A 14,764-nucleotide genomic window follows, 5' to 3' on the forward strand; every position below is an offset into this window, starting at 1 on the left:
TCTTCTCCATTACTACTGAGTTATCTTCTTTCCTCCACTTCTGCCCTTTCCTCCTATTCTAGAATTAGTAGTGACAGGTTCTGTTATACAAAGTAATAATCATAATAATAGCTGACATTTCTAGAGTATTTTTAAGTTTGCCAAGTTATCTACTTTCATTACCCTATTCAAGTCTTTGAACAGTTCTGTGAGGTGTTCTTATACCAAATTTATATGATGAGGGCTATCCCCCATATGTAGCATGAGTATGTAGCTATTGCGTGGCCCTAAGGAAAACAGAACAGACACCTCTAGCCTCTTCTCCTCCCCCTTTCTTCTCCAAGGGAGGCTTTAATTCCTGCCAGGATGGGAAACAGGAGGTTGGGGCCAGAAGCTTAGCCACTTTGTTCTCCTCAGAGAGAAAGGCTACTGGGTTAGTGTTATATCTATCTGCACCCCTAAATATTAGTGATTTAGAGGATGAAATTTTCTGATTTAATCTAACTTTTGATCACTGTTTTGTTAATTAGTGGGAAGCAGGAGCCCAAGCTTTACAGCCAAGACTTGATCCCTTTCCCATCAAATACCAATTCCACAATGAACACACAGAGGAAGTAGCAAAGAAGCTCATTTATCCAATTTGATATCAAACAGAAATCAAAGAAAGTAAACATAGAATATATACCGGATCATACAGAGTGAAGTAATCCTCCACCTTGCCCAATTGGGAGAAAGATAATTCAACTAAGCAGGGAGAGAGTCCTAGATCTCACCAAAGGGAGGTTCCCCAAAGTCTCTAGTGTAGGAAAGGGACATAATGGAGACAACCAGCTCCTCTCACGTCAACTTCTTCCCAGAGTCTAATTCTCCCTTCGGTAATCTGAAGTGGGCTTAGTATCTTCCATTTTCTCTTTTCCAGTCTGGAAGCCAGAAGTGCCAGAAAGAGACCCTTATGCTCTAAGAGGAGTGAAACTCTCCTCTCTCCTGCTCTTGCCAACTCTACCCCCAACCCTCTAGGTGCAGGGCATTGAGCTCCACCAATGATAAGAGAGTTCCCATACCAACGGGCTTCATGAGGCAGGTTATATTTATGAGGTAGAAACAAGCTCTGAAAAGTTAAGTGATTTCCCTGGAGTAACATAACCAGTCACACAAAGAACTGCCAATCCAGCAAGATTTGAACAGAGGTCTTCCCAGATACAAGTATGGCACTCCATACAATTAGATTTCTTTATGCAGTGGGGATCACAACTCACAGGATCATAGTATTTAAAGTTAGAAGGGACAGAAACATGCGACATAGACTGTCAGAGTGGAAAGAGAGGTCAGCACATAGAATGCCAGCATTGCAAGAGGCCAGAGTTCCCTCATCTATATGTAGAAGGAGTGGCTATCAGCCCAGAGCCATATCACTCTCTTCCTGGAGTGAGATGTAGATTGAGAAAAGCAATGTAACTATTCCAATGAGGTCTTGATGGTGAAATAAAAAAAAAAAAAAGTGGTGGCTAGGCTGGGGCCAGGTGAGGATGCTTCCTGTCCTGTTATCCCCAGAGGCATTCGTTTTGTGATGGTCCACAGAGATAACTGGGACTCTGGAGGAGTGATCCTGTTTTTCCGTTTGCCTATGTATCTGCAACCCTGAGACTCATTGATGCTTTTATAGAGGACCAGTACTGTGCTAGAGCAAGCTCCTACTGCTCAGCTGATTATTAAATTTTCAGTGATCATCTACGTCATCGTAATAGATAAAAGCTCCCAATCAGAGCTTGGTGTATTGCTTTGTCGAATATCTAGACTTAAGAAACTGATGGAGAAACTCTGAATAATGCAGACTGAATTTAAAAGTGTATTGTGCATACAATTTTTTCTTCAGGGGAGCCAGTTGTGCAACATTTTGCAGCACCCCGCTGAGTGTACAGGCCCCGGAGACCCCCAAAGCCCCTGTAGCACCTATCCCAGGTGCCGGTATCGGGACATTGGAACAAAGCCTTGACCTGCAAGGCTGCAGGCTTGTATCTCTCTGCGGGATCCTTCTCTCTGGACCTCAGCGTCCTCGTCTGTACAATGGGGGCGTTGCATTCTTATATGGCAAGCACAGGCTCGGAAGAGAGCGGGGAGAGAAGCCGCACAGGGGAGAGAAGGGGTGGGCCCGTGGCTCAAGGGAGTTCCCCCTCCGGCCCGCAGGGGGGCGCTGTGAGGGAGCAGAGCCGGGGAAGGGGAGGCCCCTCCCTGCAGGGAGGAGCGGGGCGTGACCCGGATGGCGCGCAGCCTGAGCCAGAGGCCCGCGCTCTGCCCGGGACGGACGGACCAGGGTTGAGGGAGGCATGCAGGCCATGGCCGCGGGGACGCCTGCTCCGGTAAGAGCGGCCGGGGCCGGCCTGCAGAAGCCCGGGCCGAGGGAGGCGGAGCTCTCGGGGAGGGTCCGCGGCCTGCGGGAGGTTCAACTCCGGGCCTCCGGGCCCGGCCCAGAGGGTTCAGATCCAGACCAGGGAGGGACCTGGTCGAGGCCCCACCCCCTCGTTTTACAGAATAGGAAACTGAGGCCCAGAGATTCTGAGTCTCCCCACCAGCAGCACCGAGCTGACGCGGCATCAGAACCCAGGCCTCCCCAGCGCAGTGCCGCGGCCCCCAGGAAGGTGGGGGACAGTGGGAGCCCATCCCCGTGCCCCGGGGCAGAGGCCGGGCAGCCCGGAGCGGAGGGAGGGCAGGGGTGGAGCTGGGGAGCATCTAGTGCGGGTCAGGTGACCACCGGAGCCTTCCCTCCTCCCCCGTCTGATGCGGCAGCTGTTTCGGGTTTGCAGGGGGCTTGACAGATGTGCCTCGGCCTGGGGAAGCCTGTGCTGCTGCTGCTGCCACGCACTTGGGAAGAGAAGCTTTACTTACGGTCTGGGAACCCGAGCCAGCGCCCGGGGCTTCCCCTCGTTGGCTGCGATGAAAGTGTTTAAAATGTGCCTGGTGGGAATCCGTTTATAGCATTTACCTTGTGTGAAAGACAGGAGAAAGAAGAAATGGAGTCTGGAATGGGGTGTTTAAATGGGTCAAATAAAATTTAAAACTGGTCAGATGAGTCCGTGTTTCCAGGTGCCTGTGACTTTCGATGATGTGACCATGTATTTCACGGAGCAGGAGTGGAGGAACCTGGAGGAGTGGCAGAAGGAGCTTTACAAGCATGTGGTGAAGACCAATTATGAAACCTTGGTCTCGTTGGGTAAGGTATTATTATAGGGAATTTGGGTGAAATATAGAATCAGATAGTGGAAGAGGCCTCAAAAATCACCCAGCGCTTCCATCCACAGCCTGAAACAGGTTTCCTGAAACCCAGTTCTAAATTATTCTTTTCATATCATTCACATCACTTTTTAGAAAGTTTTATTGATGCCTTTTGTTTTTTAAGTTAGTTACTTGTCAGAATCCACCCCACCCCTATTGAACAAAGAAAATTATTAAGCAAAACAGACCAAAAAATGGTTGTTTACAGTGTATTTACATTCTGCTCCAGTGTGTCCCATTTCTCTGCAGAGAAAGGGAAAATGTGTTTCTTTATTACATCTATCTGAGTTTGGCTGTGTTTTGGTAGTGTTTTTATTTATGTTATTGTGATCATGTGTATTATTCTCGTAGTTATACTTCATTCTGCCTCGTTTTCTGCATTTCTCTGAATTCATCATATTTTTCATTCCATGTGGTATATTCCGTTACTTTCACGTGTGATGGTTTATTCAGTTATTCTCTAATTGATGTACACCTATTTTTTCCAGTTTTTTGCTGCAACAAAAAGTGCTGCTATAAATATTTTGGTATGTGTGGAATACAGGTTTTCTTTTTACTACTTTGGACTTTAATAAATGGTTGAATGGGTTTTGATAATTGGTTTAATTCAAAAAATTCTTTTGTGAGAAGCTTTGTGAGTAACTCTTAGTATAAGCCAGAAGAAGGAACTTCAGGTGGTCGTCTAGCACTTAGACCCCCCACTGACAGGAGTTCTCAGAGACTCAGTTCTGATTGATGCTTCTCACAAGTTTACCTTTTATAGAGGTGCTTGGACCTTAATGAGTGGATAGAAGACAATATTATTCAATTCAGTTCATTTACTAAGCACCTACTATGTGCTAGGTGCCAGGAATGTGAAAATAAAAATAAAACAGTAACGTGATAGCAGCCGTAATTATTTAGTTGAGGTGAATCACCTGGAAATTGAGGGGTTTATTCACTTTATGTACTCAGACTTTCATATTAGTCTAGCTTCATGCAGTGAATGTCCTATTCAGCTAATAGTCTTTTCTATATTTGTCACTAATGTCCGTGGGCCTCAGTCTGGCTAGTGGTAGTCTCCCCCAGGATTGAAATAGGAAGTATTATTCTCAGTTACCTCACTATCATCTGCTTCATTTCAGTCTCCCAGGTATCTAATAAATACCTACTAACAATGAATGATACCTCAAATTTTCCTGCCTGCTGTATGTCATGTGGTTTTCTTTTTACAATTTTGATTCCGCTATCTTGCCATGACTGGTTTTGCATAGTAGATCATGAAAAAATCTTTTCTGAACACACCCAACAAGAATTCCAGAGACTCTTCCTACCTGCCTCTATGCCAGAGAGTATCATTAATCTCATCAATCCATCAATTAGAATTTTTTTTTTCTGTGCCTGCTCTGTGAAAGTTAAAGTTCTAGGAAGAAGAAATAGATGCATAAGAAACCATACCTGTTTGCCCTCAAGGAGCTTGTTCTTTGTTGAGATCTAAAAGATAAACAGGACTTAAAATATGGAATTGTAAATAGTGATACAAGAGATCTTTTTTTAAAGTTCAGTATAACAATGTAATATCTGAGGACGCAATGTGTGATTAATTGCCAAACGTGCTATAAAAGTTCAGAGGAAGAAGAAATCATTGAGGAATCAATGAGGTTGTAAAGGCTTCACAGAGAATTATAGTCAAGATATTTTCAAAACAAAGGTTTAAATGAAAGTTACATAGTAAAGAGGATGTGAAGTGAATAATTGCTGGTAGGTTTAACTGTGTAATGGTTATTAGCTACCTTCATGGAAGCTGTTTTTGCAGAGTTGTTTGGATAGAACCTAGGTTTGAAGAGGTTGAGATGGAAAACTGAATCACCACAACCTCTGCAGATTCCCCATCTCATATTCAGCACCATTCAGCATTTGAAGCCTAAGCCAGATCTTTTTCACCTGTGACTTGGACCTTACCACCTACTTTAAAGATTATTTGAAGGTTCTTTTTTATTCAACTGATAGTTATAAGTGCCCACTACATGCTGGGTACTCTATAGTAGATGCTAGGCATACAGTGACAAAAACTAAAAGCTGCCTAATCTCAAGAAACCTGCCTTCTATTAGGGGAAATAACACATACGTGGAAGATTGTATACAAAGTAATTTCTGAAGTGAAGGCATTAACATTTGGGTGATACCAAAGAGGTTTCTTATAGGTGTTGATCCTACTAGAGCTTCACTTTGAAGGCCAATAGGAATCCTGGGAGGTGGAGATGAGGAAGGGAGCAGTGTAGAGACAGGAGATGCAAGGTAATGCACAAGCAATAGCAAGCTGTCTTCTTGGTCTAGAATTTAGACTGAGTGAAAGAAAATACTGCCTGAGGAGCCTGAAAAGGTAGGCTGGACTCACATCGTAAAGAGCTTGAAAAGCCAGAGGAGTCTGTATTTGATCCTATGGGAAAGAGGAAGTCACAAGAGTTTCTTAAGCTGGGGAGTAGCATGGTCGGACTTATCTGTGCTTTAGGAATGAATAAGCTAGCCGTATAGGAGATAGATTAAAGAGGGGAAAGACAGGCTAGGAAACAGATCAGAGTGGCTATTGCCATCTTGTAAGAGTCAGTGAGGATCTGAATTAGGGTGATGGCAGTATGAGTGGAGATAAGGGGTATCAAAACATAATATATTGTAGGGCTAGAATCAACAGGGCTTGACAAGGTATTGGGTGTGATGGATGAGGGAGGGAGAAAAAACAAGGATGACTCCAGTTTTGTAAACCTGAGTGACTGAAAGGCTTGAGGGGGAAAGAAATTGAATTTTTGGTTTAGACATAGTGACTTTGAGATATTTACAGGACATCCAGAAGAGATGTCCAAAAGGCAGTTGGTATTATAGGACTAATAGGGGTACACAATCAAAAAAGTTTGGAGACCACTGGTGTAAGAAGAAAAGAGGGCCCAGGACAGAACTATGGGGTAGACACCCACAGAGGCCACAGAATAACGATCCAGCATAGAAGACTGAGAAGGAACAACCATCATACACATAGAATAAGGGGAGAGCAGTGTCAAGAAACCCAAAGGGGAAAGGAAGGAAGGAAAGGATGATCAGTAGTGTCAAATGCTACAGAGAGATGAAAGAGGATGACACCTGAGAAGAAGTCATCAAATTTGGCAAGTGAAAGGTCATTGGTAACTTTGGACAGACCACTGTATAATGGAAAGAGGTAATGGAACAAGGAGACCTAGGTTCTAATGCTACCTCCGGTGTTTACCCAGCTGTTTGAAATGGGCAAGTGACTTCATCTCTGTGAACCTCAATTTCCTGCTCTTTAAAATGAGAATAACAATACTCATTATTACCTGCATTAAGGAAAATGTTTTACAAATGTTATGGTGCCATGTAAATATGATGCATTGGTCCATCTCTCATCCTAGCAACCATTTGTTCTTGCAAACTAATCAGTGTGGGATTTTTTAAAAGTGGGTTCAAAGTCCACTGAAACTCTTTGTTTAGAAGGTTTTTAAACAGGTTAGAAAATTCTGTGTCTAAGTTAAGTATGAAGATATGAGAGTTTCCACATTTCCCCATATGAGAGTTCACATTTTCAGCACAAAAACTTAGTTTTTAAGTGTCTTCATCTTAAATCATTCAGCTCTCCTTCTAAGGACATGGTCCATCCATTTGCTCTGGGTAGCAATAGAAACTGTTCCCAAGAAAGCTATAGGAAATATTTCTTCTAAAGTCAGTTGCTTTCAAAACACTGTGATTTATGCCTTATTTCTTGATAGCCCAGAATATCTTGAGTCCACTCAAATGGCTCTCAAGGAATTCTCAAGACAAAAATAATTTTAATTGCTTTTATTAAGTGATTATATACCATGTAGTGATATTCTGAGGATAGGAAATGGAGAGATATGAAACAAATCATGGGTAGCTTAGAACCAAATACGTTAAGCTTAACTCTGTTAGAGTGTGAACAGTTGTATTCTGCTTTATAGCACCCAAGGGCCCACGTATTTTTGCATATGTAATGCTATAATTTGTGCATCTAATGTAAATGTTTTAAAAATAAACTTAATTCTTTCTTTGTGACCTCTATGTAGGTTGTGCCATTCCCAAGCCAGACTTGATCACCTGGATTGAACAAGGGGAAGAGCCATTCATCAGAGGTCAGGAAAACTTAGGGACAGAAGACCTGGCAATAGGCTCCAGAGCTGATGAGCATCTTGACTTGAAGCGTACCAAGATGCAGCTGCTTTGTGGTGAGTGAGAAAAGAGGAGAACAATGAAACCAGAAAAGTAGGTTCAGGTTTTCTTAGCTGGGAAACTTAAATCTTCTTTTTATGCTGAACTGAGCTGAGGTTTGGTGTCTGGCCAAGATGGGCTTCAAAAAAGAGTAGTAAAAAGACTAACACTCCAGGGCTCAAAACCCAAAACAAACTTCACTGTCATGTGGGGGACTTAACTCAACTTGAACACACAGAGATGAGTTCTCTATTTTTTCTGCTTGATCAGGATTCTTGAAGTTCTGGATTTTAGAAAAGACAAAACATTTCATAAGTCAGGAAGGCCCATGTGCAGCATCATGACGGGAGATGTTTCATTTTTGGCTATTGATTTCCAGTGACTAATAAGCCAGGGATGCTATTGATGTTAATTTTGTCCCAGGATGAGGAAAAGGAAGGTTTAAGGGGTTCCTGCTTATCTCTATGGCTTGGAGAGGAGAAAAGTTTAATGAGATTACTGCCATCTCTTTTACTTAAATAAAAGACACCTGAGGGCCAGCTAGGTGGCGCAGTGGGTAGAGCATCAACCCTGGAGTCAGAAGGACCTGAGTTCAAATCCTGCCTCAGACACATGATACTCACTAGCTATGTGAACTTGGGCAAGTCACTTAACCCCAATTGCCTCACCCAAAAAAAAAAAAAAGACACCTGCAATAAAATAGGCTGGAAATCCTAAAATATGGTCAAGATTATATGTCTCATAGGAGGCAAGGTTGAGCCCTTATCTGATTTCCTTCCCTAGAGCTAGTTCTGCCACTTGTAGTAGCCAAAATTTTCTAGAGACATGTGTCTGAGATCATCAGGATTTGAAGGAGAGGGGCAGAGGGAGAACCAATACTGATATATCCTAGCTTAGGAGCATAGTTACTACTGAATATAAGAGGTCAGGGAAAATGTGGCTAAATGGTCCCCCTGTTGATGTGTCTCTTCCCGTGAGCTTTAGAGAGACAATAAAACCACCTAGGCAGCTAGGTGGCACAGTAGATGGAGCCCTGAGCCTGGAGTCAGAAAGACCAAATTCTGCCTCAGACACTTATTAGCTGTGTGACCCTGAGCAAGTCATTTAACCTCTATTTATTTCAGTTTCTTCATACATAAAATGGGGGTAATAATAGTTACCCACCTCCTAGGATTGTTGTGAAGATCAAAGGAGATATTTGTAAAGCCCTTAGCACAGTGCCTGGCATATGGTAGATGCTATAAAACTATTAGCTATTATTACTAGTATCATTGCCACCTACAAGTTGTGTGACTTTAAGCAATTCAGCTCTCTCCAAGTTTGTTTACTCGTAAAATGAGGATGAAAACATCTGCATCACATGCAAAGCATTTTATATTCATCACTTCACAGGGTTGTTGTAAAGGTCAAATAAGGTAATATATTTAAAGTGTTTTGTAACCATAAGATGTCATTTACATATTAGTTATCACAGATTAATTATAAGGAAAGTGAATAAAAACTTTAAAATGATAATATAGCATTTTATTATTTTTTTATTATCATAAACATTGACTAAACCTGTTTGCCCGTCAGAGATTATAGGAAAATCAATCAGAGTTTCTGAGGAATTCCCCTGTGCTCATTTTATGAGTTTCCACTTCCACCTCCTGGAGATTTATCATTTCTCCAGCATTGCATCTTCCTGGAAACTTTCTTGAATATGATGGTGAAATTCAGAGAGTAATGATGATCCTGAGTCTCTTTCAAAGACCTCTGTGAGTCATTCCACCCATTGGAAAAAGATGTTTGCAGTTCTCCCAAAGCATTTCCCCTCCACACCTGACTGGCTCCATTCAGGGAGGAAATATGTGGACTAACACAGGTTTTAATGTCACTTGCCATGGTATACAAGGCCTTAGTGTTTGTTACCTGTCATCCTGAAGTTTGCTTCTTCAGTTTCAATCTAGTCTCAACAATCTAATTATATGCCATTGCATTAAAAAGTGAATTTAGGGGAGGCAGCAAAACACAGGACAGGGACTGGATTTTCACTGCAGGAGTCACTGTCTGACTGGGAGAAGGACCTGGAATGGTGAATTCAGTTCACCAGATATTAATGGTTTACATTTATATAATACCTTTCAGGATTTTGTGTGCAATGTGCCATTTGGCCCACATGCAAGGATTATTATCGCAGTTTTGCACATGAGGCTCCAAGGAGTCACACAGCTGGTAAATGTCAGAGCTAGGGCCCAAAACCAAATTGTCTGATTCCAGATCCAGTGTTCCTTGCCATACAGCCTCCTGGCAGTGCTGGGCTCCACACTGAGCAGACTGCAAAGCTAAATAAGACATGATCCCTGCTGATAGTAACAGCTATCATCATGTCAAGAAATGAGCGCTGGCCTGAGTGCGAGGAAGATCTGGGTTCAAATCCTGCCATAGACACTTATTAGCTTCATGACCATGAGCAAGCAACTTAACCTCTCTGAGCTTCAGTATCCCCATCTTTAAAGTGGGGACATCTATTTTCCAGGATTGTCATGGGGATCAAATCAGATAAAGTATGTGAGGCACACTGCAAAACTTAGAATGCCATTGTTGCGGTTGTGGGTTACCACCTCCCCAAGTCATAAGATCTGATTGGATCTGTTTTTCCTTCCAGGAGTCTCTGGATCTTCAAGTTCAATACATCAGGAAAGCCATAGACATGACCCTCAGAACCAGGACTGGTCTGAGCCCTTACCATTCCACTGCAGTGAGTGCAGCAAGAGCTTCACTCACAAGGCTCAATTAACCAAGCACTTGAGGATTCACAGACGAGAGAAACACTTCTGGTGCACACAGTGTGACAAGAACTTTGCTGGAAAATATGAATTACTCCGGCACCAGCTTCTGCACACTGGGGAAAGACCCTTTCAGTGCCCCAAGTGTGACAGGAGCTTCCGCCAAAAAGGGCATCTTCTCCGGCACCAGCGCCTGCACACAGGGGAGAGGCCCTTCCAGTGCCCAGAGTGTGAGCAGTGCTTCAGGCTGAAAGCCGACATGAAGGCCCATCAGCGCCAGCACAGGGGAGATAAACCATTCTCCTGCAGTGAATGTGGTAAGAGCTTCACCAAACATTGTTATCTCAATGAGCACATCAGATTGCACACAGGGGAGAGGCCCTTCCAGTGTCCAGAGTGTGGCAAAAATTTTCGAATGAAAGCGGACATGAGAGTCCACCAGAGAAGACACATCAAGGCCAGGTCATTCTGCTGCAGCGAGTGTGATAAGGCATTCCCCAAGCAGTCTAAGCTCACAGCCCACATTAAGGTGCACACCAAGAAACAGCACTACAGGGCCCTGCTGTTTGGACTGATGGACCTTGACTGGGGTTGAGGCAGAACTGTAACATACAAGGTGAGATTATCAAGTACAGACTCAGAGTCAGTGCTACAGTGGGAAGGGACTTAAAATGTTATCTGGTACAACTCCTCTGCAACATTCTTAATTGAACTCGAATCACAAACCGATAACTTCAAACCATTGGTTATAGTTCTGTGTGGAGCAAGCAATTGCTTGGTACCCTGTCCGCATAGCATCCCTCCAGTTGTTCTGAGTAAAGTCTGGCCAATAATTTGAGTGACCAAACTGGACCAAGCTGTCTTTGTTCAAAAATGAAGTAAAACTAAGAAGGAAGGAGGCCGGTGTTCTCATAGGCCTTATTAGCCAACGTGCAAGAGGTTACCAGAACAGATCACCTCTCTGTTGGTAAAATATTCTCACTCTTTGTAAAAGCCTGGGAAGTTAGGCCTTGAAAGACTGAGAGACAACCCTGAATAAACCTAAGTAAGGAATAAATAGTCAGTATGAGAGGGATGGAAATCTTTGCCCTACCTATCTCAAACATGAATGGGTGAAGCTGGACACCCTGAATGAAGATCCTATTGTGGTCCCAGTTTCATCCTATTGTAGTTGAGGAACTTGGTGGGGTTGCTTCCTTGATACAGTTTTCTACTGACACAATAATAAATGGAGCCTCTGTCAATCTGAGAGCTCATCAGTTGGTGTGGAGATTCATCTGACTGCAGTGAAGCCATGCAGTCTCCCCAGCTTGTGCAGAGCTCTCTACTGAGGGGGGATACGGTGGAAGTAGACGTAGTCCCTGCTGGCTCAGTCTAATGAGTGATTCCTCAAATATAGTGACTTTTGGAAGACTTAATAAAGCAACATATGACCACAGGTGAATGTAGGCAAACATATCTCAGAAGTTCCTATGAGCTCTGAAGACACCAACTAACATTGTCAAAATTTACCGAAAAAGCCTTCGTGGAGGATTTTGGGCTGGATTGGGTAGGTATGTGAGAGGCATCGGAGGCAAGGAAAGTGGACTGCAGAAATCCATCAGGACTAGCTTTAGCTGAAGAAAAATGACTGGGCGTCGTATTAAGGTTTTTCTAGTAGGAGGAGGGTGTTGAAACTGAGACTCAGGAGGTTAAATGTGACATAACACAGAGGCATTGTGATGTATTAGATAAAGTACTTTTGATGGGGGTTTAAATCTGCCCTCTCACGTTTATTAGTTCTGTAACCATGAACATGTTATTTGACTCAGAACATCAGTTTCCTCTTGTATAAAATGTAGATAAAACCTATAGACGTACCTCACAGTTTCTGTGAACTCAAGCTAAATGATGCCTGTAAAGCACTTTATAAACCTTAAAGCACTATGTAGTTGGCAAAGGCCAAGTAATTATTTTTGGAAACTTGTCTAAATTCTCCACTGTGCATTTTTGACTTGGTGACCCTTACTTAGGGCATCCTCCCAACTAATGTTTTCAAACTCCCAACAAATATTAATCTTTCAGATTCCAGAATGAGAAATAATGATTCCTGGGAATTAGTCAAGGATCCATGAAATCATGAGTTATTCTGTATTTTTGATAACATTTTACTTATGCTTTTTAAATAATAATGAGTGACTATAATAAACAGTGAATCATTTTTCTGTGATAGTGTTCTACTAAAAGTTTTAGGGGGTATTTTGTTTAAAGCATGGTAATAAAAAACTATAGTAAAAACAAACCTATATATATGGGTTTGTTGTTACTATAAACCGATGTATTGTGATGTTGGTTTAAAACCTGTCTGGCAACAGACTGACTGATTTCCTTTATCTTAAAATACTCATACTTTTTATTAGCGTCATGAGTGTCTTTAAAAATTATTTAATGAATAAGAAATATTTAGTAGTCTTAGCAGCCCTTCATAACCTAGTCCTTGCCTACCTTTCCAGCTTTCTTACACCTTATTCCCTGACAAGTACTGTTCGATCCAGTAGCTCTCACCTCCGTACTTACTGTTCCACTACTATCTTGGCTCCAGGTGTTTTGTCAGGCTATCCCCCATGCCTAAAATACTCTCCCTCCTCATCTCTGCTCACTGACTTCCTTTAAATCCCAAAAAGACAGTCCCTTGCTCTCAAGGAGCTCTCGGTCTAATGAAGGAAAAAACAAGCAAACATATGTACCAACAGCCTGTGCACAGGAAGACAGGGAAATAATTAGGAGAGGCAATACTAGAATTAAGAGGGGTTGGAAAGGCAGAGATGAGGAAGAAAAGCATTTCAGGCATGGTGATCAGACGATTTGAAGGAGCTGGGACAAGGCAAGAGTACAATTTCATAGTTTCAGAACTGCTTCAGGACACAAAGTGACATTGGTTTTATGTCAGCCTGAAGAAGAGAAAGGTCAGTGGGAGGGAATATGATAGCTATCTGCAAGTTTGTGAAAGAGGAATTAGATTTATTTTTCTACTTGGCACCAGAGGGCAGACCTAGGAGCAAGGACTGGAAGTTGCAAAGAGAAATTGAGGCTTGAAACGAGGAAAAAGCTTTGCAACAATTAGAGGCACCCACAGGTAGATGGACTGCTGTGGGAAGTGGTAATTCCCCCTCACAAGATTTTTGATCAAAGGCTGGATGAACACTTCAAGGCGCATTGTGATAGTGATTTTTTTTAGATAAAGGTTGGACCAAATGGCACCTGAAGTAATTTCCAACTCTGATTCTGTGAGTCTATTGTGGAGGGCTGAGGATTGTTTTGTTTTGGTTTGATGTTATATGGAGGCAACAGGAAACTTAAGAAGAATACTGAGAACGGGATCCACACGCTCAGTCTGTGGAATAGTAGCCATGTGGAGGATGGAAGAACCTGGAAGCAGAGAAACCAATTAGGAGGCTTTTCTAACGGTCCAGGAAAGAGCTGACAATATCCAATTAGGAAAAGGCTGTGAAAACAGAAAAGTGGGGCAGGTGTGAAGGTTGTGGAGTTCTCAGTGAAGAAGACAAGATCATTGATTGCTCGATGATCCAGCAATTGGCTGGATCTCCAGGCACGAGGGAAAAGGAAGAGTCAAAGAGGACTCCAGGGCTGGGAACCCAAAGAACCTGAATAACAGAAAAGATGGTGGTGCCTTCAACAGAAATAGGAAGGTTTGGGAGAAGGATTAGGTTGGGGGAAATTCAATGAAATAATTCCTTTTTAGATATGCTGGATTTGAGATGTCTGTGGGACATTGAAGTGAAGTTAACAAATAACAGAATCTCAGTTTGGAAAGACATTTGGTAGCCACCAGAAAATACTCCCCACTACAGTTCCTGACAAATGGGCATGCAGCCTTTGCCTGAAGACCCCCAAGTGGGAACCTACTGCCCAGCAAGGTAGCCCAGTCCACTTTAGGATATTCCTAATTATTAGGAAGCTTTTCCTTACCCCAAGCTTCAGTTATTCCTAGGCCTGTCTTCTAGGGGCCAAGTTCCATTTCCATATGACTGCCCTTCAAATAAGAAGAAAACTTAAATCACACCCCCCACCAAGCCCCAGCCTGCCCTTCCCCAGGTTGACATGAAGCAGTAATGACTGCCCAGGTTAAGTCCTTGTGCCAGTTTTGAAGCCGAGGAACAGGGCTCTTCTCTAGTCCCACTTCCTTTCACTGAGTTGCATGGCAATAACAAAGCCGTCGACCGCTCTGGTTGGGGACCCTCTTCCAGCAAGTCTCCGTTGGTTAGTTTTTTGGTTTTTGTTTTCAAATGTGCTGCCCAGAACTGAAAACCAGGCACTTACGGAATGTTTTCTGTCGAATTTTTAAACCGAACTAACCCTGGCCAGCAGTGGGTCAGGGCTGCAAGGAAAGGATCCGAGGGACGGGGAGAGGACCGCAGGAGGCTGGGAGAAAACCGGAAAGTCGCGGTCACCGAGTCTGGGCGAGAGCCGCCCCCGCCCCTCTGGGAGAGGGGATCGCCAGCTCCTCCCGCTGGAGGGAGAGAGGGAGGTGACAG

General features: G+C 43.2%; 2 protein-coding genes across 2 annotated transcripts in view; both read left to right on the forward strand.

Annotated features, from left to right (window-relative positions):
- The first annotated feature begins 796 nt into the window (after nucleotides 1-796).
- LOC114024271 (gastrula zinc finger protein XlCGF26.1-like) lies at nucleotides 797-12,437 on the forward strand. Its single transcript, XM_027837270.1, has 7 exons — nucleotides 797-854; nucleotides 1,858-2,220; nucleotides 2,254-2,336; nucleotides 3,061-3,187; nucleotides 3,738-3,776; nucleotides 7,320-7,478; nucleotides 10,109-12,437. The coding sequence occupies exons 1-7, from the start codon at nucleotides 797-799 to the stop codon at nucleotides 10,822-10,824; spliced, it is 1,545 nt and encodes a 514-aa protein (XP_027693071.1). The 3' UTR covers nucleotides 10,825-12,437.
- A 2,115-nt stretch (nucleotides 12,438-14,552) lies between these two features.
- The window catches only part of LOC114024272 (zinc finger protein 425-like), a 15,154-nt gene continuing 14,942 nt past the window's right edge, over nucleotides 14,553-14,764 (forward strand). Inside the window, exon 1 of the mRNA XM_027837271.1 lies at nucleotides 14,553-14,738. Within this exon, the coding sequence (XP_027693072.1) occupies nucleotides 14,553-14,738 (186 nt within the window). The remainder of the gene's footprint in view (nucleotides 14,739-14,764) is intronic.

This window comes from Vombatus ursinus, unplaced genomic scaffold, assembly GCF_900497805.2.
Source record: "Vombatus ursinus unplaced genomic scaffold, bare-nosed wombat genome assembly UNPS02014820.1, whole genome shotgun sequence".
Classification (NCBI taxonomy): domain Eukaryota; kingdom Metazoa; phylum Chordata; class Mammalia; order Diprotodontia; family Vombatidae; genus Vombatus; species Vombatus ursinus.

What these genes read in the sequence shown, in the direction of transcription:
- LOC114024271 (XM_027837270.1), top strand. Translation starts at nt 797, where the DNA reads ATGGAGACAACCAGCTCCTCTCACGTCAACTTCTTCCCAGAGTCTAAT. An exon ending in AGAGTCTAATTCTCCCTTCG is followed by an intron (nt 855 to 1,857) that starts GTAATCTGAAGT and finishes TCTTCAGGGGAG; the next exon opens with CCAGTTGTGCAACATTTTGC. An exon ending in TGAAACCTTGGTCTCGTTGG is followed by an intron (nt 3,188 to 3,737) that starts GTAAGGTATTAT and finishes TATTTTTTCCAG; the next exon opens with TTTTTTGCTGCAACAAAAAG.